We start from the raw sequence: 24293 nt of genomic DNA, 5'->3' as shown, positions 1-24293 counted from the left end.
CGAATAGCTGCAGAGTGGGGATGACACGGAGATGAGGGGAAGGTGATAGTGACCGCCGCGCTGTCTCGTGTCGCCTAAGAGAACTTGTTCCCTGTTTTTGGCTGTAAATACCTGCTTGTATCATCCCTTATTTGAGTCCAATCCTCATAGATATATCAGCCCTCTAGTGCTCAACCCATCAACCCACTCTCTTCAAAAAAATATTCGTAAATCTTGAGGTTTTCCAACTATAACATTACAACTGAATCATTGGTCAATAGAGTCAGCTGATCCTTGGAACACAGGGAACACAGTTAAACTGCCAATACCAGGAGCAGAAAAAAAAACAAAGTTATAATTAAAGAGAGTTCGTTAAAGTTTAGTTGTACGTGGTATTGAGGAAAACTACTAATTCAGGTAATTATCGATGAACGATGGAATTACTCCTTCGTAACGAATTAATAAAATGGATTGGTCAGTAATATTGCGGTGGATAATCGAGTTCAAGTGAAGCCATACATGGGTATATGTGATATTCCATGTTATATGCATAATCAATTTCATTTGTGTATCAAGGACAAGCTTTTATTATTGGCTTCCTGCTGGTGCTCCATTATCCTCATGGCATGATTATGAGTTTATTGACTTTTATTGACATTATAATTGGTGAGTGATGATGAGGTGATGTTGGTTTATCGGTTGTTCAGTTTTTCTATTTATTATAGTAGATTGTTGAGAAGTTAGTCAGGCCTCTCAGGAGTTTCTTTGGGTCAGTACATGAGCACTTCTTAGTCCTACAAGGCTGAGTCATTTAATTGTATAGTATTAGGGCATTCTTGCGACATCCCAGGTTTATTTACAAGGAGATTAGAAGAACAAGATAGAAATAAAATATGACATCATTTTATTTATGGAGATACTTTCTAGGTGACTTCGGGATTAAGGAGATCTTGTCTGTTATTGTTATTCAGTTTTTTTGAAATTCAAGTTGTTATTCGAATTAATTGGCGATTTTTCTTCTTTCTCCGTAAAAGTTGTCAGTATAGTTAATTTATTCTACGGAAAAATCATCATAGTATACGCAGTATTTACATTTCTAGTCTTCTTTTCCGTATTTTCAGTGTTATACTGAATTTTCAAGAATTCTGTGCAGCTTATTTTCGCAATTGAGTTTGGGAAGATTGTGCGGTTGATATTGAGAGAATCTTACTGTTATGGTCTTGGTAATTAATGTTTTATGGACTGCAAACGATCGTGACCAGTTGGTACATGAGAAAGTTATTAATTAGAGGATCCAGGGCTCATTAATATTTGTTGATGAATTTATTTGGATACTTATAATTTTTTTATTATTTTATTCGATTCTGTTATGTTTTGAAAGTCTCCTGTTCGTTCTAGTTCATTATTTTTTTTTACCGGTGAAGTAGAGGCTTTTGAAAATAACTTAATAACTCTAGGTAACGTCTCATATTGATAATAAATCGAGAAAGTAATAAAAACCATTAACTTTTTTGATTTTTTAAATTTAAATCTGTAATTTTACGTTAAAAAAAATGTCAATCAAAGATTTAGGATTTTTCCCGTAATAATTGAAAATGATTATTTCTCTTGTTTCAGCATAAATGTAAAAGCAATAATAAACTGAGAGCCCTTCAACGATGCAATGGAGGCAAGGCCCTGCGACCCCTACGAGCAGCAACTCTTCAGTGTTTTTGAGTCCTGCCTCGAACCAGGCCACTCCCACCTCTCCCCATCCGCTCTCCGATCCCTCTGTGACAAGCTCCAACTGGAAGAACGTGGTGAGGATTTGATTTCCTCCTTACTCTCCACACATCCCATAAAAAACCCCAAGATCTCCTTCACAGATTTCAAAAACGGACTAGTCACATTTCTTGGTAACACCGAATCCCCCGAGTTCGAAGGCCAAACCATCACTTCTCCTCTGAAGGAGTCCCCTCCGAGCTCCCCGAGGAAGCATGGACACTGGTCAAACTCATTAGAATCACAACGTCTCCGCCAATTCTGTTACAAATTCAACGGCAATATGAACGGAACTCCAAATCCAGAGAGTCCAGATCCGGAGACTCCATTGCTCTCAAAACACCTCCTGGAGAGTCTTTTCGAGAAACTAGACATGGACTGCGACGGTCTCATAAATTTCTCAGACTTCACAATGCTCTTCCAGAACAGTCGCAACATTCAGGACACCATTACCACAGACTTTACTAGACTCCATTTGGATAACTCCAATCATGAGAAGAACCTTAGCTGCGTACTGGGTCCTGATCAGACAGGCTTCCTCCATAAATCAAGTGTTATAAACCTATGGGAACTTGCAGGGGTTGCAGATGCCAAGAACCTCCTCTCTGATCTCGGTTTCTCTTCCTCAGAAGTCAGCCTGACAGAGCTGACGTCAGTACTCAATGATGAGATTAAGAGTCTTCAACATGATTCCATACCACCGACTACCAGAACCCACGTCAATCTGCTCAAAGGTGCCTTAGTAATTTACCAAGAAGAAGTTCGATCCTTAAATACAATCGGCGATCAACTACGGGGAGAACGTGATAAGCTACGAATGGATGTCGCAGAGGCAAACGAGCGAGCCAGTCTGCTAGCCCAAGAGATAGATGAGAGTCATATCAAGCTCGAAAAATCGCGAAACGAACAGATTAAACAACTGGAGTTGAAGCATACAGAATTAATGAGAGAAATAACCCATCAAAACAGTACCGAACGAGAAGCTCAATCCCTCACTATTAAATCCCTCAACCAGCAGCTTCAAAATCTTCAACAGGAGGAGCAGAATATCAGGTCAGAGCTGGCAAGTGTTTTAAAGGAAAATCTCTCATTAGAGCTCGAGAATCAGAGGCACCTGGAGCAAATATCTAAGCTGAAACACTCCAATAATCAACTGCTTCTGAAGGTACAGATCCTAGCAGCTGAGCATGACGAAGCCGTTGAAAACGACGAACGTGAAAACGAACAGGTGATTTCTCTCGTTGAGAGAATAAAGACCCTGCAGGCAGAGTCCGCCCTTCTCCGAGACCAGAACGACGAATTGACTTCAGAACTAGAAGTTCTCAAGAATCGAAACGTTGAAATGAAAAACAGAACTTTGGGATTTTCCAAACTAGATTTCTCTGATAGCTCGGAAGGACCCAACTCAGTTTGCGACTCCGAGCCTCTAGCCGATCAGGCCCCAGAGCTCAAAGAGGAGAGACAATTGGATTCTGTGGACTCACAAGTGTCCAACGTCACTTGGCTACAGACTGACGAGGCGAATAGATTAATCAGAGATTTGAAAACAATTCTCGATGATTCCAGTGTTCAGCCGGAGATAACCCTTTCCAGACATAATGAGAAGATTCCAGAACTCTTCAGTAACTTGGAGAGCCTCTTGGAGGGATTGCTAAGGACCGCAGACAGTATTAAACGAGATAAAAATGATTCTAAAGAGAATGAATGTGAAGAACGAACTAGTGAATCACTTCGAGATCTTGTAATCAACAAAACCGAGACGTCCAAACTTGTCAAGAGGATATCAACCAGTGATGGAATGATCAATATCGATAGGAACTTCAATAACTTGGAGACGAAGAGTGGAAAGCACAAAAGTCTGAGGGACTATCCACCCAGGACAGACGAAAGTTCTCACTCTTCTTTGGAGGGAAAACTTGATAAAGAGAATCTAGCCAAAGCCCCAGTGGAGTCTGCTGAAGGGGAAGACCTAGTTGACGGGAATAACGTGGAGGCAATCAGGCAAGACAGAGATCGATTGACCTCTCTGTTGAAGGAACAGGAGATGCGACACAGTAATGAGAAACGAATCCTTCAAGATCAGTTGTCAGAGTTGGAAAAGTCACTGGACTCCCTGAGAACTGAGTACTACCAGTGTGAGGACTACTGGGCTGGTAAACTTGAGGAGGAACGACAATTAATAGAACAAGAACAGAAAATAAGTGATGATAAATTGGCTGAGCTGATAGCAAAGATAGCAGAATATGAGGAGCAGTTCAGTATGGGAGATAAATCGAGGAATGATGGACGATTATCTCCAATTGATGAAAAGTTCAACCTCGAACAGCAGTACATGGACCTTCAGGAGGAACTTGACGAGGTAAAAATTAAGAATGAAGAGGTCTTAGCCCAGAAAGACAGGGAAATAATAGAGCTTGAAGAAAAAGTGGCTAAGAGAGAGGTAGAGAGGACCGACATGGCTGTTCAGACTGTGGAGCATAGATCGGTGAGAAGGTCTGCCAGTCTCCCCAGTGGTTATCCTCATGTTCCTGGTGACAATAGTGGAATTGGTGCTTCTATGAAGCCTTATCATAATAGTCAAAAGTCCTTCGAACCGGGCAAGTTGAATCAAATAGCTGAGCATTCAATTTCTTCTAATGAGCTTCTCTTCGGGCCCAGCAGAATTAACTTCGGATGTTACTGCCAGCATGCTGAAAATTACTCGGGAATTGGAGGAGAGATTCGGAGGCTGCTCCAGAGAAAGGCCGAGGTAGAGAGTGAGTGCAATTCTCTGATAAAACAGAAGGAACTTTTGTTCAAGGAAATCATTGAAATGCAAAGCCTCAAAGGGGGACAGTTCTGTTCCGCTGATGTAATTATGAAGGACTTGATTTCGAAACTACAGGCTCAGGAGCAAAAGATCAAGTCTCTTCAGGAGGCCATCAAGAAGCAGAGGATCTGTACTGAGAAACTTATGGAGAAAGTGTGGAAGCAACATAAGAGTGAAGTGGACAGTCTGCAAATGATTGTTAAAAATACTCAGGAATCATTGCATAATCAGATTCAGGTTAATTCGGGAAATGTTGAGAGACTCGGAAAGATTGATATGGTGATGAAGGATCTGTGGGTTGAGAATGCCTTTTTGAAAAAGAAAGTGGAGAAGGAGCTGGGACATTGCGAGCATCGTCATGTTGTCAGCAACTGTAGTACTGAATCCACGTCGGTATGACCATTTATGAATTTCAAGGGTAAATTTAATTTCATGTGCAGCAAGTGGCTCAGGGAGTATCGCTTATTGAAATGTCGATTGAGATATATTTTTGTAAACAGCCTGAGGAGATTATTCTTTGATGATTATTGATTTGAGGCGATTGATTTTTTTCAGTTTCTCGAGTTCAGAGTTGGGGTAGGCTAAGTGTTGGGATTTGAGAAGAACTATTCTCAGACTTCTATTATTGTTATGAGGGTGAGGGGATTATCGGTGCTGATAAAGTTGCGTTTGGAGAAGAAAATGGGTGGAAAAAGATGAGACGAGACAAATGAATAATGGAAATTGTTTTGGGAACAAAGATAATCCTCTGACCGTTCCCTTTGGATTGTGTAAATCTGAAAATTGAATTTTCATCACGGATATCTTTGTAGTTATGAATTTTCGGGGTAAAGTCCTTTTTCCTCTAAAAAATGTTGTGGAAATATGAAGGATGGAAATTCCTCGTCCCATCATCCTGCTGCAGAATTAAATCAGGAATTGATGTCTCTTTGATACCTCAGTGTGTCATATTCCATGCTTAATTCATTTTCACAATAGTATTTTGTATTATAAATTAATTGTATTATAATGATAAGTTTGGTTTGATAGATTAATATTTTGCCATCGATGTGACTTTCCATGAAATTGCACATGCACAGGTGATTAACTGATTAATTATTTTCGAGTAATATTTTGATACTATTATCTGTAGGCTAATTAATCAATTCATCGTGAATGAAGACACTAATTTGTATGATATGTTCTGTGAAAGCTTCAAACAAGGAAAATGTACAGTTTATATTTTTTAACCAGTTTCTCTTTTCTATTCAGCAAATTCTTGCGTTGAGTTCCTTCAAACGTGAAAATGTTGACTGGTGCTGTTGAATATTTGAGCTGCGTAATGCGGAGGGATTTGCACATATTTTTGGGATAAATTAGCTACAACTAAAATCTCTAGATGCAAGAATCCGTAGTTCGAGTGGAAAGGTAGAAATTATAATCTGATTGGTTTTTACAGCTATAAAAAACCCTGGCAATTGTTTGTTTCTTTTTTTTTACATTATACGTTTTTGGAAGATTATGAATTTGAGGAAACGTTAAAATAACTATTGTTCATTTAGTTCCATCTTTTCGTCGATGGATAGATAAATCAATAGGTGATAGTGGAAGAATTGTTGATCTGGTAGACTATAGGTATTTTCAACAGGGAAAACGTAACAATTTAGAGCATTATCTTGAAAAATTGAGGTTTAAAATTGCGTAGGTATAGAGGAACTAATCAAAAATAATTGGTAACAATTGCCACGGTATCCATCGACAATGATTACACCCGATTAAAGGCTGAAGGCGTTCCGAGAATAAAAAAGTGTTCTAGGATATTCAAAATAAACAGCACTTGGCAATAATGAATTATAGACTGAATCACGAGAGCGATTATATACGGCGTCAACTAATTTCGCAAATTTTTTTGATATAAAAAAATTTAGAATGATGGCTTCAATGATTTCCATCTAATTCTTCGTGAACACAAATAGTCATTTAAGAAATCAAACATTGTACATGCATTCCTCTTTACACTCACCAATAAAAAACGTATTTAAATGAGTTAATGGGAGAATTGAATTGACCAGTTTCTTTTTTAATCAATTTTTTTATTTAAGTTTTTATTTTTTTATAAATTAGACATACGATTCCGGAAATTCGAATGTCACATCGCGTCCCGTCAGCTTCTTGTAGACGGCACCAAAGGTGTCAACCTAAAAAATTCAAATTGCAGGAATTAAATTTTGGAACAGAAAATTGGAAATGAAGTATTATCGGATATTATCGGATCGAAGACTTTTCTCAATTAATTTCCCATTTTTTCACATACGATTTTCCATTATTTCATAAATAACTATCCTATAATATTTTATCGTGAAAACACATGAAGCATTTACGATTCAGCCCAATAAACATTTTAGATATTGAAATTTGTCACGAATTTTGGGACAAGAAGTTTCAATAGGGTAAACAAATAACTCAAGGATGAGAATGGATTTAATTACCTTGTGCTCAATGTTCGTCTGTTCATTCTTGTCCAGATGAACTTTAATTAATTGAGAACCGTCCAGCTTAACTCGGATTCGTTTTCCAACAATCTCCACTGGGTAAACGAGATCCTCCAACAGTGCATCATACACAGCCGTGAGGGTTCGGCTTCTTGGCCTCTTCTGCTTGTTCTTTGTACGTGTCTTCCTCGTTGGCTTGGGAAGGATTTTCCTCTCACCAACGAACATCACGTGTTTACCTGAGAATTTCTTCTCAAGCTCACGTACCAATCGTGTCTGAATCTTCTGGAAAGCCTTCAGTTTGGGCATCGGGACATAGATGATGATAGACTGCAATTATGAAATTACAAATGAATTATCGTCAAGGATTCCGACATTTCAGGGGTGCTCGACAATTCAAGTCTTCACTCTTGAATTATTTTCACAGATGAGAAACTCACTTTCTTGTTATTTGTCTCAATTTCACGAGCTTTAGTGATGTAAAGCTCTCGAAGCTGTGATTTGAGATCAGAATTCATCTCAAGATCCAGAAGAGCTTGGGAGATGCTGGACTCGAATGCATCGGGCTCGGCACCGCCGGCTTTCACGATTTTGGCGCTTGCCGTGAACATCTGAAATAAATTCAACAATTCATTTAAAAACCTCATAAGACACACAGTTAAATTATCAACAATTTGATCACTACACGGCGTATTATTTTCTCTGTCCATATAATTGTTTTGAAATTCCACAAAAATTCATTTTTAAAAGAGGCTATCCGTTCACAGTGTCTGTTAAAACAATTTACACGTGAAAAAATGAACTTATTTGCACATTTAATGCTCAATTGAGTATTTTCTGATCTCATCGATAGACGATTAAATCTTCCAATAACATGCGTTTATGGTTTTTTCTTTTAACAACATGATCTCCGAATTCATTTGGAACTCCGTGAAAATCTAAGTAATTATTATTTAATTATTCGAACAAAACGGAGCACAGGGATGCAACAATCGAGATGGGGTTAATCCTGCAAAGAGGTTATGACACTGTTGACATTTGCATGGTCACTTCAAACTGTCCTCAACACTCAATCGTCATAAAACAAATAATTATTGTAATAATGACATTCAGATAGTAATTGAAACCCAGTCGCACAAGATTATAAACTTATTACAATTATTCACTCAATTGACAAGGAAGGATTCGGTGTTAAAGGCACATCCCGATCTAAATACCCCTGGAAAAAATCCACTCGAATCCAGAAAATGATGAGACATCCGTTGAAAAACCGATCACCATTGTATCAATTAGTCTTCCATCTCCAAGATGTGCAGGTGATTTTTCTTCATTTCTCACTAAATTTATTAATAATCATTTGAGTTTGTTAAATAACGTACCTTGTCCTGCTCGCAGTCGCGTGGAAAAGAGTCACGGAAAAAACAAACATAACAGATGTGCCATTTCATCCGAATTTACATTTGGCGCCACCTCTTGAGACTTCAAAACCCAAGATTTCTTCAATTAATCATTCAAAAACATACTTTCCTTAGGATAAATATTTCCTAGCAATATTTCGACAAATTATGATAGCATGTTAGTTGAGAGAATAAATACCAAGAAATTTTTTGAGAAATTTGAAGAGAGAGATATGTCAATTGAGAAATTCAGATCGAGTTTCTCATCTGGTTAACGGACCATTTTTAATGGCTGCGTAGTGAGTTCGTCTTGTTCTCGACCGTCTTTCTCTGACTTTTCGAACGCACCTCGGAGCACGGTAATTATTGATTTATCATTGCCACGTTAATTAATTTTGTCCGAATTTAGGTAAAAGATGAATAAATACCAAATGGAGTCATGGGTTGGTGATCTGAGATGATTCGTAGTTGACATAATTGATGAAGTCCAGAAGGCAGAGTCTTGACGACGATTAGATAATCATTCGAGCACCTAACGTCGATAACAATTAAATCAGATGTTAAATCTTTCTCAGGCTACCTTGCGATTTATGACAGTATTTTCTGGTTACTCAAGGAATTTAAATATATGCAACTGTCATTGTTTGAATTATACTATTATAAATAGCAGTGGTGAGGGTACATGTTTTGGTATGTTTCAGAAAATGGCAGGAAGGTATCTGGTGACGGCTTTGCGTAGCAGAAGGCCGGCAGGAGTGAGACTTTATTCTACTCACGAAGACCTGCCACCGGTCCGCTCCAAAATCGGAAAACGCGAAGTGGTTGGTTATGGGTTGAATGGAGAAGAAGCTTACTTAGACCTGGAGGAATGCCCCATGCCTGCTATTCGCTTTAAGGAAATCACCCCAGATCTTCAGGTGAACAATAACAATTTTTCGATTTTTTGAGTTCAAGATTCAAGCTGTCGTTCAAGTTTAAGTTTAATCACTGATTTGATATCGTTATTGGAATGTTTTTAATGATTTCTAGCTGATCAAGGATAAGGAGAAGGCTGACTGGAAAAAACTGACAATCCAAGAGAAGAAAGAGCTCTACCGTGCGAGCTTCTGTCAGACATTCGCTGAAATGGATGCACCAAATGGAGAATGGAAATCAATTACAGCTGGTGTTACTGTTGGTATAGGACTAGCGCTCCTTCTTTTCACAGCTGTTAAAACATGGGGTATGTACTATTATTATAACAGATTAAAATAAAAGCTGAGCGTTTTTTCAACATTTTTTTCAATATTCAAGCTCCACTCAATCATTCATGCAATGGAATGGTTTTTCCCCCTTCATAATTACACCTTTTTATGTTTATAATAATTTTTCCCTGAGCTCAAGTGATTGCTATATTTAATAATTTCTTGCCTGACGAATTGACCAAATCATGAATTATTATTACTATTAATTCTAAATGACTGTAAGATGAGAAATTACGGATTAAATAGATAATGAGAATGAGTGAAAATATTGGGTTGTCTCTGTGCACTTGTATAATTAATATGAACGTCTCTACAATGACAATTGTCAAACGGCGAACTGTGAAATGTCTTTTTTGGAATTAATTACCACTTTAATTTTCAGTTTATCCACCACTACCAGTCACCTTTGATCAGGAACATCAAACTGCTCAATTCGAGCGTATGAGACAGTTAGACGTGAATCCGATCCACGGTATGAACAGACGTAATTAAATTCACGTTTAATTGTATCGTAAAGCAACCGGAAAAGATTCTAGTTTAAGTCATTGGTAGACAAAAAGTTGTAATTATAACATCTACTTCAATGTTAAGTATTCTGTAATAATTTGAAAGGCATTCACGAAAATCAAATAAAATGTCATTACTCTATTACAAAGGAAGGATCATATTTCTTCATTTACCCGAATTTTCCATTCGTGTTCATACCATGATAATTGAATTGAAATGTTTTTTTTTTTTTGAAAAAATGAGTATCTACTTAAATATCTACAAATCGTAAAATAGAAAATTCGAATCAAATCGAAGTTTTATAACAGGATCACAGAAAAATTGTGGAATGGAAAGGACAGGTACGTAAATAAAAAGTGATTCGGCAATTTTTTGGGCGACCGTCAAAGGTTTCTTTCTTTTTCTTTTTATTATGAAAACGTAATGAACTATATCGTTTGTACTTGAGATTATGATACAGTTATTGTATATAAATAAAGTGATATCTTACAAAGACCGCTTATTTTCTTTTCTATGTATACAGTCTTCCGTAAGTTTGTACATATTAAATTAAGTTACAGTAGCAGCATCAACTATTAGAAAATTCTGTTTTTTTTTTCACATATCTTTAGGCATCATTCGTGCATCGGAACAATCATACACATTTTTTCAGACCCAAGAATTTACGGTTTGGGAATTTTTTTTTTCATCATTTTTTCTTCCATTGCATTCATTAAATATTTAAAAATAGCCCTTTTACACGAACAAAAAGAAATAATCCTTCTTATATAAAGCGCTTTTTTGCATCTAAATAATAAAGAAAGTTGCCCTACAGTATTTTTCTGCATAAAGGAGGAAGGTAGTTCTTATTTCTTATATAATTATTTTTTGCATTTATCTCCGCGCCATTATGGAAATTATCCATAAAAAAAATGATTAATCGTATGTCTGTTTCTGTTAGCTTTTCGTTTCTCACATCAGCCGATTCATTAAAACTTTACATTATGTCAAAAATTAGGATGAGAAAATGTTTTTTTCGTTTCTGTTGTTTCTCCATGACGCACAAAAAATAAAAATATATTTATACATATACATTTATCACTAAACAACTGTTAGACTTAATTAATCTTTCAATTTTATGGCTTACTTTACAATATGTACATTAGGCAAGTCTCATTCATCTTTTACTATTTTAACCAATTTTTTTCTTAGTTTTTAAAAGTTTTTAGCTTTTTTTATTTTTGTTTTTTCTTTTCTTGGTAATTTTATCACTAAATTCAATGCTTCTTTCAATGTTTTTTTCCCTCGTACTTACAAGAATATAGTTCCGTTATCGAAAACTAAGTCTTTGTCGGTGGTTATAATTCAACAAAATGTTCGCTGATCTTCAATTAAAATCGAGTGAAGTTCAATCAAATGAAATTCGAGGGTTTTGTTAAATGTGAGTTTATCCCGAGACCAATAATAGCGAGGGAAAACGTCGAAAGACTTTTCGAATGGCTGATAAAATGTACTACAAAATATGTCGCTCAAGGATTCTTTACTAGTATAATCATCCTCAGAGGGAACAGTCCAATTGAAAATTATTTCTTGAATTCACAATGATTCCAAAAACTAGTGGATTAATCAAAAAATATCTACACTTTTTCATTGTCTTTGAATTTAATTATTTGTTTTTAAATAGCTAATGGCCACCAATGTCAACCCACTGTCATCTTGACTAAGGAATTTCTCCCAAAATCATTCATGGAACTTATTCCACATTAAACAAAAATCAATTTCCTTCAACTCCACTACAAAATCATGATCGCTAATTTTCCTGAATCCTTCTGACGTACTGAACGATTTTTAAAAACTAATAAAGATAACCTTAGGACTGTTCCGTTCAACTTAAGTTTATGATCTTCCATCGTGTTCTTTTTCACTAATTGTTATGGCAATGAGATTTAATACGATCCGCAAAAAAACCCTTAAAAAATCGGACTTTTAAAAAATTTTTCATTAATTATATCTCTTATGAACACAATTTTTAATTGCTTTGACGTTGCGACGATAGTGCATGTAATACTATCAGGGAAAAGAAACCGCTATGTAATAAGATTACGTAAAAAACAAACGCACCATTATCGCAGTCATTGTATTACATTAACCTTCTAAATGTTATTTTATATTATTTAGCAAATTGGCCACGCAAGATTTCCGGGGATCGAATCACAGAGGAAATATAACGAACTGTAAAGAGTGAGATGAAAAATTATGACTGCTAGGAAGTACATCGAGATTAATGCTCTTCATAACACATCCGCTTTTTGTTTAATTAATTAATGCTGAAAGATTCTTTGGTTCATTCGTTAAAATTAACGAACCAATGATATACATATTCATCTAAATACAAATATATATATATCGATTCAGGACGATTTCGTTCAATTATCCGACGAGGAAGAGATGAAAATTCTATTGAAGTGGTGGAACATCATTGAAAAGTCGAGTCTAATACTTTTCTTATTCATGCAATTACCTCAAGGATTTTTTACAAAATTTACAAGACATTTCTTTTGACATTGGATCCTAAAATCATTCAATATCAAAATTGTATTTATCTAACAGAACGACGTGAGACAATTCGACTTTTCTCCTACATTTCAACACTTCAATACAGAAAATTAAACTGGAGTAATAATCAAGGGGATGCTAAAGTTCCCCACCATCGACAACCATTTAAGACCAATCGTCCCATCGTCAAATACTAATTTCATTTTTTTGTTTTTTTTTTAATTTGTCACTTTTTTATCTTTGTTTTTAGTATAAATTGAAATAAAATGCATAAAATTCCAAATTCATTTCGACGACGACGATTAGCGGATTTTTTATAATAGATGTATTTTTTTGTTTTTTTTTTGTTTTTTTTTTGTTTGCAAGACTTTACCTGGTTTTTACTGCTAAGATTATTCACACTGTGACTTGGACGATTTTCCTTGAGGACGAACGATGGTCACTTAATTTTTTGTATGTCCTCCCTAGTTTATTTTTCGTCAGTGGAGAAAAACGCAAAATATATTTTCATATATTTGTGGGACTTTTAACACGGGAAGGGATACGTTTTTCATCACCGCATACAGTCACCTGGTGCACGATGACTGACGAATTTCTTCCGTTTTGGTCCTTGTACTCTTGATCCTGGACTCTGACTACCGCCGTTATTATTTTGGGTGTTTGAATTGGTGTTATGTTGAGCATTTTTCATTTTATTCTGACTAAGATTGTTGTTATTCATTCCCCGGGGATAAGTACCTCTTGAATTGTGCTGATGATTGACTGAAAAAAGGAAAATCATTTGAACATATCATCCAAACTTTTTCCATGAATTCTATTATTATTTTAAATAATTTACCATGTCCACTTGGTTTGTAAGGCTTCTTCCAATGATGATTTTGATTGGAGTTGTGATTGTTGTATGCATTTCTGTCCTTATTTCGATCATCGACTTTGCTGCCTGTGTTCGGTGAATTCCCTCGACTGCACTCAGAATCCTGTTAAAAAAAAAATACAAATTACCTTGTGAGGGCAAGCCCTTCTTGAAATAGTGGCTTTAGAACAGAAGATATTTACAGTGTCACTAGCTGGTGCTGATAGGGTGGAAGCATCTGAGCCAGTTGAACTCGACAGTGAGTCTAGTTCACTAATCGACGGTGGGAATGTTTCTTTAATCCATTTACGATACTCAACGACTTCGTCAGTCACTCGAACTATTCGTCCAAGTATACTGCAAAATAAAATTTCCATAGATATTATACCATCACAAATAAATGATTATAAGACTTACCTGAGTTTGTAAGCGTCATTGACAAGGACATTGAGCGGACTAACCGCCTCAGAAAGTACAGAGTAAGCATAATCAAATGCATTCTGTACGTAGAGAGCACCATAACTACTGCGGCCAATATCATTGCCTGGTGTGAGTGGATCCTCGATGCAAAGTATGGACGGCCTGTGGCCATCAATCATGTCACGTTGAACCTGCAAAATTCCATTTCAATAACTTCTCATCCTCCAATCATTTCCACGAAAATAAAAAAAAAGCACAACATGATAAATAACAAATATTAAATCACGAAGATCGAATAAGAAAATAGCTTTCATTACCTCTTCTTTAGATATGTAAGTACCACCATCTTTAATTCTAATTCCAGTCTTAAGATAATTGAATTTTCTACCGTATAGTTCTAAAAACTCAATCAAAAGTACACCAAGATTAGCTTCAGCGTTGAATGCATTTTGCCTTGGATGTAACTGAAACAAGATACAAAAATCATGATTTATATAAAAAAAATGAAATGCTGAATATTAGTGCCTATGAATACTATAATAAATGATTAACAATACCTGCAAAAAACTGATGGTCATGAGGATCAAACTGTACGACGAAATACCGCCAGTAAATACTTCATTCAAATCACGCTGCAATAAAAACTGTTTGAGTACCATAACGAGCCTATCCAACACTGGATACTGTTTCTTGTACTTCTTAATCAATTCCGCTGATTTAACTCCATTATTCATGTTGAAACTAATATCAACTTTTATTTCAGTTTCTTTGTCAGTCAATTTTACTATCGGTACACTTGCTTTGTCCAATACTTTTATTGACGATGGTTCGGCGATATTTTGATCCAGCAGAGCACTCTCGAGGGTACGAAGAGGCAGATTTGACCATCTTCCTATCACTACCAGATCGATATCACTGGATAAAAAAAATGCTACATGTGAGTGCATTGCATTATATTGAAGAGATTGACTGATTGTTTTCCAATTTTTTCAATTTTTTTAAAATAACACGCAAGGCTACCTGGTGGGTAAATAGAGTCCGGTACGAAAACTACCAAAGACCTCAACTTTCGAGTCTGGCCAGAGATCGTATATCACTTGTTCTATTCTCTTGACTACTCGTAATCGAAGACAATGCTCCTCTCGTGATGGACACATGTATCCATAGAAATCTTGTATCTCTTCGTGAAGTCTAGGCATAAAAAAAATACGTATTAAAAGTATTTCCTAATAAATTCAAACACCCGGAGAAAAACTTCTTTGCTCCCATGTGCCTTTTACTGGTGGAATACAATTAATCATTTATTGCGGTCTCTGGCATTTTCTAGTTTTCTGACTATTCAACGAGTTACGAATTTTAAATACTGGCCAAGTAATTTAATACGATTTTACGTATTAAATTACTTACGAAAGGGAAGATCTTGTCGGTTGGATTTGTATAGAAATAAGGATGAGTTTTGGGGACTATTTACTTTCGGCGAATGTACTCTATTGTTTGATATTTAAAAGTATTATTGATGCTACGATTTAAACGTCGAATTATTAAGAATGACTGGTGAATGGTTTCTGATGTTTCGAAACTGTTTGGGATCAGTATCTTGACAGTAGAAAAAATTGAAAATGACATAAAAGATTATATCATTAAATTCACAAAATAATCTACAACAAATCTGAATTTGTAATCCGAGCTGGAGGCCAGATTTATAATTAATAACATTCGCCATAAATTATTTTGAAAACCTCATAATATAATCTACTAATTCGAATGAGTAAATTCTACGGAAAGCATTTTCTCTCCGGATAATTATTCCGAAAACTCGCGGTACAGGTGGGATATCAAAATAGAAATCTACTGGTGATGTTGATGTTTACAGTTGTATTGAAATGAAGAGGCTTCGATTTATAGGGGGTTATTTTATTTGTACGAACGTCAAGTACCAAAGTTTCATATTTTAATTCCTTTTAAATCGTTATTGGTAGAATAAACGTGGTATGTAAACACAATGTATATTTTCATTAGCGTGCGGTTTATTGAAATATCGGTTTTGAAAATATTTCGCGCAAAAAGCGTTAGGTCTAAAATCTCAACATGGAATAGTAGGTGGAAAACAGATAAGCAAATAAAAAAATCGTATGTTTAAAATGTTCAAAGATCTTTTGCCCAAAATTCACGTTTTTATTTATTTTTCTGGTAAATTATCCATGGGATTGATGTGAAAAAATAGACAGTTTTTGCGTTTTGTGATTATTTAATGGCTCGCGATGTTTCGTGATGGTGTCATCATTGTCATGTTTTTTTTATTTTTTTCCTAATTATTTGAGAATAAAAAATTCAAATGCTGCAGAGAAATAAGACTGATAGGTTTTATTTCACATTGTATTCCACATACATGGGCTATTTTGACTGATTGAAGTAATTTAAAAATAGATTTTTCATTTTGGTAACTGAAGACGCCTTAAACATGCCTGATACATTAAGCAGTCTATAATCTGTAACTTTATTCTCCCAAAAAAATATCTATCGCCAATAGCGTCTCTGATTTTTGTTGAGTTTTTACGATTATCGTTTACGTGCGCCATAAAAGGATATGAAATGCTAGAAAATTTTTTAAATCCTCAAAATAACACGGAAATACTTTTTGCCTGCTGGTGTTTTTTTCTTCAAACCCACGATATTCTTCCACTCATCTTAATATTTATCTCATCATTTTCCGAATCACTTCATTACGCTGTGACGATAATATAAAAATAACAAATCATAAGATCCATTCATTGAATCCAATTATCTCTGTACCCACTTATAATTTCAGAAAGTTAATGAAAAAATTCCGCATATTCTATCTCGCGAATCTCCTTAAAACGACTACGCTTATCACAAAAGTTCAAGCGGCAACATAAATAGACCACGAAAGTTGTCTCCAAAAATTATTCCCTCACATGTTTCAGACCCCTCCACCCCCAAACCTGAGCAAACCAACAACTCTCATAATTTGCCATTTGCAAAAAACCTCTCATAAAAAAATGAATCATTCCCAATCAATGAACCCATTCTTAAAATTTCCCTGGTGCTTTACCCCACCCTCAAAACCAACCACCACCCACCCAAGAAATCCGATCTCTTCCTCCGATGTCGCAACATCATCGACTCATCACAATCAATTTCCCTATTAAACCACGACACATCATTCTCAACTCAAAATGGTTTATTACCTCCACTTCAAAATCCCCCAGAAGCTGAAAAAATTCACCCACCCCCTCGCCACCCGCCCCTCCCGCAAGGACCCACGATACCAAGTAAATCAGTGTCCAAATCAAAAATTAAAATAAAACCCAATAAAAGTGCAAAAATAAAAAAAAATCACGTGTGCAAATACTCCTAACCTCCACAATCTGAAAAAAAAAAAAAAATGGACAGCGCCTTCAGGCGGTTAGCGGTACACTCACAAAATAGATTCAAGGCTGGGGAAGGGACATGAGGCTTGTTAAAACGAAAATGGGGGAAGGAGTTGAAAATAATAACTAAAAAAATGAGCCACCAACCCCTGGAGATTGAAGAGTAGAAGAAAATAAATGATATATTGAAAGAAAAGAGTAACATACCCAATGACACCCTTGGAATACTGTTTGTTGGATGTACGCCAGGGACATCCACCGTATAGCCCAACGAGTGCCTCTTCATTGTAGTTCATACCGTGTGTACTAGCACGATTATCACTTTTCCTCCTCGATGGATTGTAGTAATTATTACAGGAATTGTGTACCTGACGATTAATAACTGTTCTATCATCATTGACGCGATTGTTACTGTTATCGATGGGTATATAATCATGATTGAATTTAGTTGTCATTGTTGTAACACCGTGCAAAGCAACAGCACAATTATCGTTTTTAAGGGTCAATATATCGATACCCTTTTCTGCCTCCCAAATGTGACACCACAAGTCCTTGGCGGGGCCACACTGCTCGGGTTGATACCAACCGATAGTTGGATCCATTAAACACCACCTTCTAACGTGGTGGTAAACACTTTTTAACACTTTTTACTGATGACTATTTGTCCCACGGCCCTAAACGCCTCTAACACCCCCCACACTTCCTCCCCTACACCTCTCCTTAACCACCCCCACCACCCCCTTGGCGCCGTACAATCCGATATATATTTTTTCCTTTTTCTTCCTCACCCGTTCACCTTTTTTTTTATTACTTTATATTTCTACTATTTTACCACATGCACAATTTTTCACCTCAATTTTTCACCGCTTATGGACTCCGTGGACTCTGTGATCTGCTGCCGATGGAATAAATCTTCTAGAGCTGAGGGTTTGATTCACCGATTATTCTCTTGGTTTGCCTTTGGAAAAATAACGAACACTGCTCACAGGGTTTTTCGGCCACCGTGAAATGAAACCCATGCATACAGGTTGCAAATCGCGTCTCGATGTGCGAATAGATGTCGCTGGATTTTCGGTGGTTCAGGATATGAGAGGGTGATTGGTGAATGTGGAGTACTAATGGTGGGGGCTGAACTCTAGAAGTTTTCGGACTGGGAGGATTTCGAGGTATTGAGATTTGTAATAGCTAACTCGGGAGGCAAATTATCGGGCCACAGCTTTAGCGGTTGTCGGTTCATTATCATTAAATATTTGCAAATTCAAATATGACTAATGAGAAGAGACGCCTTTACATACTCCAATTTTCTATATTTATAATTGTCTTCAAATTATTCCCTAAACATCTCTCTTTATAATATATCTACAGAAAATCACAGTCCAACCGATTTCCTCCGATATCTCCAATTCCGCTCTTTTCCCATCTTTTTTTACCTTTGGCTGGAGAGTTTGGAATTGCTGGCGGTTCCAAGCGACAGGAGACGAAACTTTCTAGTCGAGATGGAAATGAATTCTCGTCTCGTTGAAATGAAGTTCGTGGCGCCCAAAAATAGTCGAAGGGAAGTCGGCACGAGAGAGCCCCTTCGCTTCAGTTTTGTTATCTCGTTGCAAAATGGCCTCGTTGTGCGGGCGAACTATTTTCCAACTAACACGTCGTACATTCTCAACAGCCACTGTTCTCAGTGCTAAGAAGAGTAAGCCCAACTAATACCATTATTTTTTCTACCAGAATAATCCACCGATTCCCAAGATATTTATTGTTCCCAGTGACAAAATGTATTATGTAATTCGCTCGGCAAATCTATGAGAGGTCCCATCTCGTTCATTGGCCCTCGCGATTTTATTTTTCTCCCCTCAAGACAATCATCATTGATTTTTTCACCTGGCAGAACTTTAGAGAATTTTGTCTTATATTGTTTGCCTGAATTTGTCGAATGCATTTAATTTTCCAGGCCTTCCTGATCCTATCGATCTTTCCACTGGATTGGAGAAACAGGAGATTCTGTCCCGTCAGGCTGGAAATGATGTAAGTACGAATTTGTCACGATATTTTTGGGTTTTTTGGATAATTTTATCGGTCATTTACACTCCAGTTATTGATTATTTATGGTGGAATGTTTGATGGCCGTTTATACAAATGTCACGAGGTTGTCATCGATATTTGTGAGGTATTCTCAAGGGGTGAACGATCGATTGAAGGAGGAGCTCTTATCCGGCAATTTGTTAGGAAGCTATTTGCAATGGCAATTATTTGAAAGATTTCTTCGGTTTTGGTTACTTACGTACGCCCCGGGGTCTCAATTACTCATTGGTTGTTTCAATGTTTCAGATTTTTAGTCATTGAATGCGATTTCCATTGAGTCTTTAGTGATTGGATTAGGTGATTAGAGGTTAACTTTATGGAATGGGATGGAACCGTTTGCATCGGATTTTAAGCAATAGAATTAATTGTCATTTAATTGGTATTGAAAAATAAGAATAATGTAACTCCTTAAATTCAACTGCCAGGATTACTAAATATCGTGCGATTTTTTGCTGGCGTCTAAAAGCAACAAAAAATAAATACCATATAATGGCCTCTACTTTCGAAAAAATTCGTATTCGCCAACATATACGCCCATTCGTTTTTAGGACCCCTTCAAATACAGAATCAATCAAATATCTCAAACGTTTAATGTTATGCATTAAAAACAATATTTTGAGGACAGAAACTAATTTTTTTTTAACCCAATTTTTATATGAGCTAATCAGTGATTAACCGTATACTTGTGTTATACATGATGAATCATTCCTCAGACGTACCACAAGTTTGAAAACAAAAAATTTAAGAAGCAGCCAAAAAGCAAGAAAAAAAGAAAGATTTCTACTTTGTGAATTACAGGATCCCTTCATGATGAAAGCGTTAAAACGTGCTGCTGGCACTAAGGACGCACCAAATTTAGTACCGAGTGCATTCGAGAGTCGAATGATTGGCTGTGTCTGCGAGGAGGACTCAACCCATATTGTTTGGATGTGGCTGCACGAGGGTCAACCGAGACGATGTGAATGTGGGCACTGGTTCAAAATTCAGAGGAAACAACCAGTTCCTGTCCCCGAAAAATTCATGGATTAAACATTTGATCCCAATAAAAAACAAAACCAAGTTAATTAATAAGCTGCGATAAAAGTGAAACAGCAATTAAATTTGAAAACAAAAAACCGAAGAAAATTTGGCATAAGTTAGTCGATTGTTTGCAGTTACCTAGAAATAATCTTACATTATAAATTAATGTTGGAGACTGGAATTCATTTGCTATCACTGTCCGAATCCTCAAAACATTTTCCTCCTCTTCAGTTGAGCATCGAACGGGTCATTATTCCCACCGGCAGCACAACATCAAAATCGAACAACAAAAGGAGAGAGGAAGAGATTAAACAGGCAACTAGCAAAAGCAAGATGAGTCGAAATGTTTAAATGTAAATAAATAAACCAACGTTATGCTTACAAAACGATAAGTAGTCGAATGAGTATGACAGAAGATAAAACGAAAAAACATTGAAAATATCTTCTCTTTGAGTCCTTTAATATCCACCTGGCACATTGTTAATTTTTGGAACGTACAAAATTGAATTCATTTGTGTACATCATTGAATTCGAACGTCGAAAATAAATGGTTGAAGTGAGAAATTCGTGGAAACCCTAGAATTATTACGTGCGATTCCCGCGAAAAGGTAAATATCACTTTTCTTATTCCTGTGATTGATTAGTTGTTTGAGTCTTAAAGTAAAGGAATAATTGTAAGATGATCAAGTGGAAAAAATCCTGTGCAGATTATTTTCAGATCTTTGGAAAGAAGAAATTTAGAAATTCTACAAATTCTTGTGATTTTCGAGACTTTTTCTTACGATTGAAGTTGGAATTGGATATTCATTTCCAAATTCAATAGTTTCGAATATTATAGTATTCAAGTACGTTGGAAGGTTTTGAGAGAGGCTAGTTACTCCTTCATTAGATGGCTCAGTAATTTCTCAAGTACAATTAGAAATCATGATTTGTTTTTATTCGCATATAAGTAAGATTCAGAGGAAAGGTTTAGATTCTTATGGATCTGATTGTAAAAATTGAAAAATATATGCGAGAAGCCATGAGGAATCTAAAATATCCATTACTTTAAGATGAATTTTGTAAATTATAATTTTTATTTATTTAGGATGTGCTTGTGAAGTTGTAGCGTCAGTCTCATTGATATCGGAAAAGCACTCATCCAGCTTCGTATCCGTTTTTACATTCTCGGGCATTTCTGGAATTTTTGTGGTTTCGACTTCCGGTTTTTTCTTTAATTGTCCAACAACTGTGACATAATTAGAGGGGATTAATCCGATTTTGACGCTGTCCGTCGCCTTACACCATCCTGGGAGATTTTTCGGCTGGAGAGGTTCTGGAGCTAGCCATACCTTTTGCCCAGTTTTTAGACTCATCTCATCAGGAGTTGCTGCTGTGAAGTCATAGGCTGCGGTTGCTGAGAAGACTGGTTCCTTACATTTGAACCATTCTTTGGGGTCCTTCTCGTTTATGTCATTTTGAGGGATGCTTTGAGAAACTAATTTGTGAATTAGGTAAGGAAGTCCTACGAGAAGGCTAAGAAATATAATGATTGGCCATGTGCTGGGTCCTGTTTTTTCACCGTTTGCTACCTCCAACACTGTTCTCCTCCAGACTGCGTCTGAATTTGGATCGTCTGGGGTTAAACCTGCAAAAAAATGCATTCACAGTGCATTCATATTTCCATTGAGAAAATTTTTTCGAATACATTTTTTTCATTATGAACAAGACCGCTTCGACGGAGGAAGAAAAGTACTTCAAAATAAAAATAAAAAATCTTAGTATATCCTCTTTAAATTGCCATTTCCTGATATGAGGCATTCATAGAAACTTAACTCTGACATAAGCCGGCCTGTCAGGTAAACCTCTTCCGTACTGAATTCATATTCTAGTTGAAAGGAAATGTGCTTACCCAATTGAAACATAATCTTCTTATACAACCACTTGAGAAATCTAAAAAGTGCGAAAGTACTGAGCAATTGCCCAAACATATTGCGAGCTCTTCCAACATTTTCAGCGACGCTGAGAATAGCTTTGAAAGAGCTAGTCATGGCGAAGAAAGTCGATTCGAACATCATGGTAATTGAAGAAAATGTGTGAACAATCGATTCTATCGATTGAAATGCCGGCCTGGTGCTTTCCTCGGCGAATTGGACGAATCGGTTCTCGACATCTCCACTGGGGCCACCGAAATTACCGTAAGCATTACTATAAGAGGTACCATATGATCCATATCCTCCATAGGAGCCGTATCCTAGGCCGCTTCCAAATCCGTAGGAATTATAGCCTCCATATCCACCCATAAAACTCGGCCTATATCCTCCATAGGATGAGAACGAGTTCGTCACTCGCCTAGGAGGCAATGGTGGAGGCTGAGAGACTGCTACCGCTGGCCCATATGGAGTTCCACTAAAAAATTCATTGAATTCACCATCACCAGACAATTGCGTGGACTTTGTCTGTTTACGACTGATAAGGGTAAAACTATTGTAGCATAGTTGTACACTTATCGCATCAATTGATATTCTACAGAGAGGACGCAATCATTAAAACTATCTCGCATTTATTATTTGTCTATCCAAGAGATTAACGTCAGAAGTTCAATTGCATCATTATTCATCGAGCGTTGTGCAATTTGTGTAAAAATTCTAGTTATCCGAAACGTACGTCTGCAAACTTATTATTTCGACGAAGAATTTTTAGAAATTCGTAATTTTTACCTGTACAGATCGGAACAATTATTTTATAAATAGCAATTTGATAATGGAATTCTATCAAAACCTACTGTTTTTTTTTAATTCCAATACCGAAAAAACCCACGAATAGATTCGTTAAAAAAATTTTCTGTATGAAAATCAAGAACACAATTGCAAGGAGAATCGAACTATTTGCCGTGTACCTCATTATGACTCTCACGTTAAAAAATCTGCATTATTTAAAAATGATGGATTTAGGATTTATGAAATTGATGTTAAGCGTGGAAATACAATAATGAACACATGATAATGAATTTACCCTAGTAAAACGCCAGGTGTCTGTCTAAATTGAGTGGTGCATGGTCTCTGCTGATTCATGCTTGTATTTCGCAGTACTCCGTGACGTTAAATTTAATGCAAAAATCACTAATGATGAAACGTAAATATCGTCTTCGCACACTCTCATTTATTGGAGTCAAAGGTCGATGATCATCCAAACTCGTGAAATTCTGTGCTGTCTGTCAAACTCCAAGTGTCAACGTAGGGCTATTCCATAGCAAAATTTTCCCCTCATCAACGATAATCCCCGAATTTTCCAACTTAAATTTATATTGTAAATACAAAATTTCAGTTTAAAATCTGAGTTTATCAATATTCAACAGGAAAAAATCAATTTTAGAGGAGATGATAAGGAATGTGTTGTTCTTTAAACAGTACTCTGACCCACTCTGATCATCTTTCTGATTTTTCATATGAAAAGGCATGTTTACAACGGAGTGGATTGGAATTGGAAATCATGGAAATTGTTCATTCATACGACCAATCAGGAGCTTTAGCATTTTTGGCGTTCATTTGAATAAAGCAAAAAATCCGCTCATTTACCGCTATTGATCTAATAATAAAATAAAATCAATGTAAAAATCTCAACATAAACGATATACAGGTGTTGAGGTGATTGCCCCAAAAAAATATACCGCGTCTGCATTTTATAATTATTTCATGACTCACAAAGTTTCGTGAGTACAATAATTTCCCTGTTTTTCCAAGTTTTATGAATTTTCGCAAAGTTTAGAAAAAAAAAAAGCAGAAAAATTATAGCACAGTCATGACATTGTCATTATTTTCTCATTTTTCAAGTTTTTATAAATTTC

The 24293-nt window shown here is 36.3% G+C and overlaps 6 protein-coding genes across 10 annotated transcripts; 3 read left to right on the top strand and 3 right to left on the bottom strand.

The window, feature by feature from the left end:
* Positions 1 to 5284, top strand: LOC105264346 (blastoderm-specific gene 25D). Of its 3 annotated transcripts, none has more exons than XM_011301164.1 (2): positions 1 to 396; positions 1597 to 5284. In XM_011301164.1, the coding sequence occupies exon 2, from the start codon at positions 1643 to 1645 to the stop codon at positions 4946 to 4948; it is 3306 nt and encodes a 1101-aa protein (XP_011299466.1). In that variant the 5' UTR covers positions 1 to 396; positions 1597 to 1642; the 3' UTR covers positions 4949 to 5284. The 3 variants fall into 3 exon arrangements, with proteins under 3 accessions (XP_011299466.1, XP_011299467.1, XP_011299468.1); XM_011301165.1 differs by lacking the exon at positions 1 to 396 and adding an exon at positions 459 to 645; XM_011301166.1 differs by lacking the exon at positions 1 to 396 and adding an exon at positions 1181 to 1202.
* A 1358-nt stretch (positions 5285 to 6642) lies between these two features.
* On the bottom strand, positions 6643 to 8500 carry RpS7 (ribosomal protein S7). Of its 2 annotated transcripts, none has more exons than XM_011301162.1 (4): positions 8400 to 8500; positions 7461 to 7631; positions 7018 to 7350; positions 6643 to 6726 (listed from the first exon to the last, which is right to left on the bottom strand). In XM_011301162.1, exons 1-4 carry the CDS (start codon positions 8466 to 8468, stop codon positions 6649 to 6651), a joined length of 651 nt encoding a protein of 216 aa, XP_011299464.1. In that variant the 5' UTR covers positions 8469 to 8500; the 3' UTR covers positions 6643 to 6648. The 2 variants fall into 2 exon arrangements, with proteins under 2 accessions (XP_011299464.1, XP_011299465.1); XM_011301163.1 differs by lacking the exon at positions 8400 to 8500 and adding an exon at positions 8238 to 8316.
* A 168-nt stretch (positions 8501 to 8668) lies between these two features.
* On the top strand, positions 8669 to 10320 carry LOC105264344 (cytochrome c oxidase subunit 4 isoform 1, mitochondrial-like). Its single transcript, XM_011301161.1, has 4 exons — positions 8669 to 8776; positions 9119 to 9334; positions 9447 to 9639; positions 10044 to 10320. The coding sequence occupies exons 2-4, from the start codon at positions 9122 to 9124 to the stop codon at positions 10151 to 10153; spliced, it is 516 nt and encodes a 171-aa protein (XP_011299463.1). The 5' UTR covers positions 8669 to 8776; positions 9119 to 9121; the 3' UTR covers positions 10154 to 10320.
* A 421-nt stretch (positions 10321 to 10741) lies between these two features.
* LOC105264343 (non-canonical poly(A) RNA polymerase PAPD5) lies at positions 10742 to 18424 on the bottom strand. Of its 2 annotated transcripts, XM_011301160.1 has the most exons (9): positions 18220 to 18424; positions 17576 to 17736; positions 14997 to 15167; positions 14534 to 14891; positions 14294 to 14440; positions 13974 to 14167; positions 13760 to 13913; positions 13542 to 13680; positions 10742 to 13465 (listed from the first exon to the last, which is right to left on the bottom strand). In XM_011301160.1, the coding sequence occupies exons 2-9, from the start codon at positions 17662 to 17664 to the stop codon at positions 13257 to 13259; spliced, it is 1461 nt and encodes a 486-aa protein (XP_011299462.1). In that variant the 5' UTR covers positions 17665 to 17736; positions 18220 to 18424; the 3' UTR covers positions 10742 to 13256. The 2 variants fall into 2 exon arrangements, with proteins under 2 accessions (XP_011299462.1, XP_011299461.1); XM_011301159.1 differs by lacking the exon at positions 18220 to 18424 and having other exon boundaries at positions 17576 to 18073.
* A 482-nt stretch (positions 18425 to 18906) lies between these two features.
* LOC105264342 (cytochrome c oxidase subunit 5B, mitochondrial) lies at positions 18907 to 20856 on the top strand. Its single transcript, XM_011301158.1, has 3 exons — positions 18907 to 19058; positions 19317 to 19390; positions 20246 to 20856. Exons 1-3 carry the CDS (start codon positions 18977 to 18979, stop codon positions 20474 to 20476), a joined length of 387 nt encoding a protein of 128 aa, XP_011299460.1. The 5' UTR covers positions 18907 to 18976; the 3' UTR covers positions 20477 to 20856.
* A 50-nt stretch (positions 20857 to 20906) lies between these two features.
* Pex13 (peroxin 13) lies at positions 20907 to 23876 on the bottom strand. Its single transcript, XM_011301156.1, has 3 exons — positions 23462 to 23876; positions 22359 to 22855; positions 20907 to 22094 (listed from the first exon to the last, which is right to left on the bottom strand). Exons 1-3 carry the CDS (start codon positions 23518 to 23520, stop codon positions 21547 to 21549), a joined length of 1104 nt encoding a protein of 367 aa, XP_011299458.1. The 5' UTR covers positions 23521 to 23876; the 3' UTR covers positions 20907 to 21546.
* Between the last annotated feature and the right edge of the window lie 417 nt (positions 23877 to 24293).

This window comes from Fopius arisanus, unplaced genomic scaffold (assembly GCF_000806365.1).
Source record: "Fopius arisanus strain USDA-PBARC FA_bdor unplaced genomic scaffold, ASM80636v1 scaffold00020, whole genome shotgun sequence".
NCBI classification, from domain to species: domain Eukaryota; kingdom Metazoa; phylum Arthropoda; class Insecta; order Hymenoptera; family Braconidae; genus Fopius; species Fopius arisanus.
This window is presented reverse-complemented; position numbering and strand designations above follow the sequence as displayed.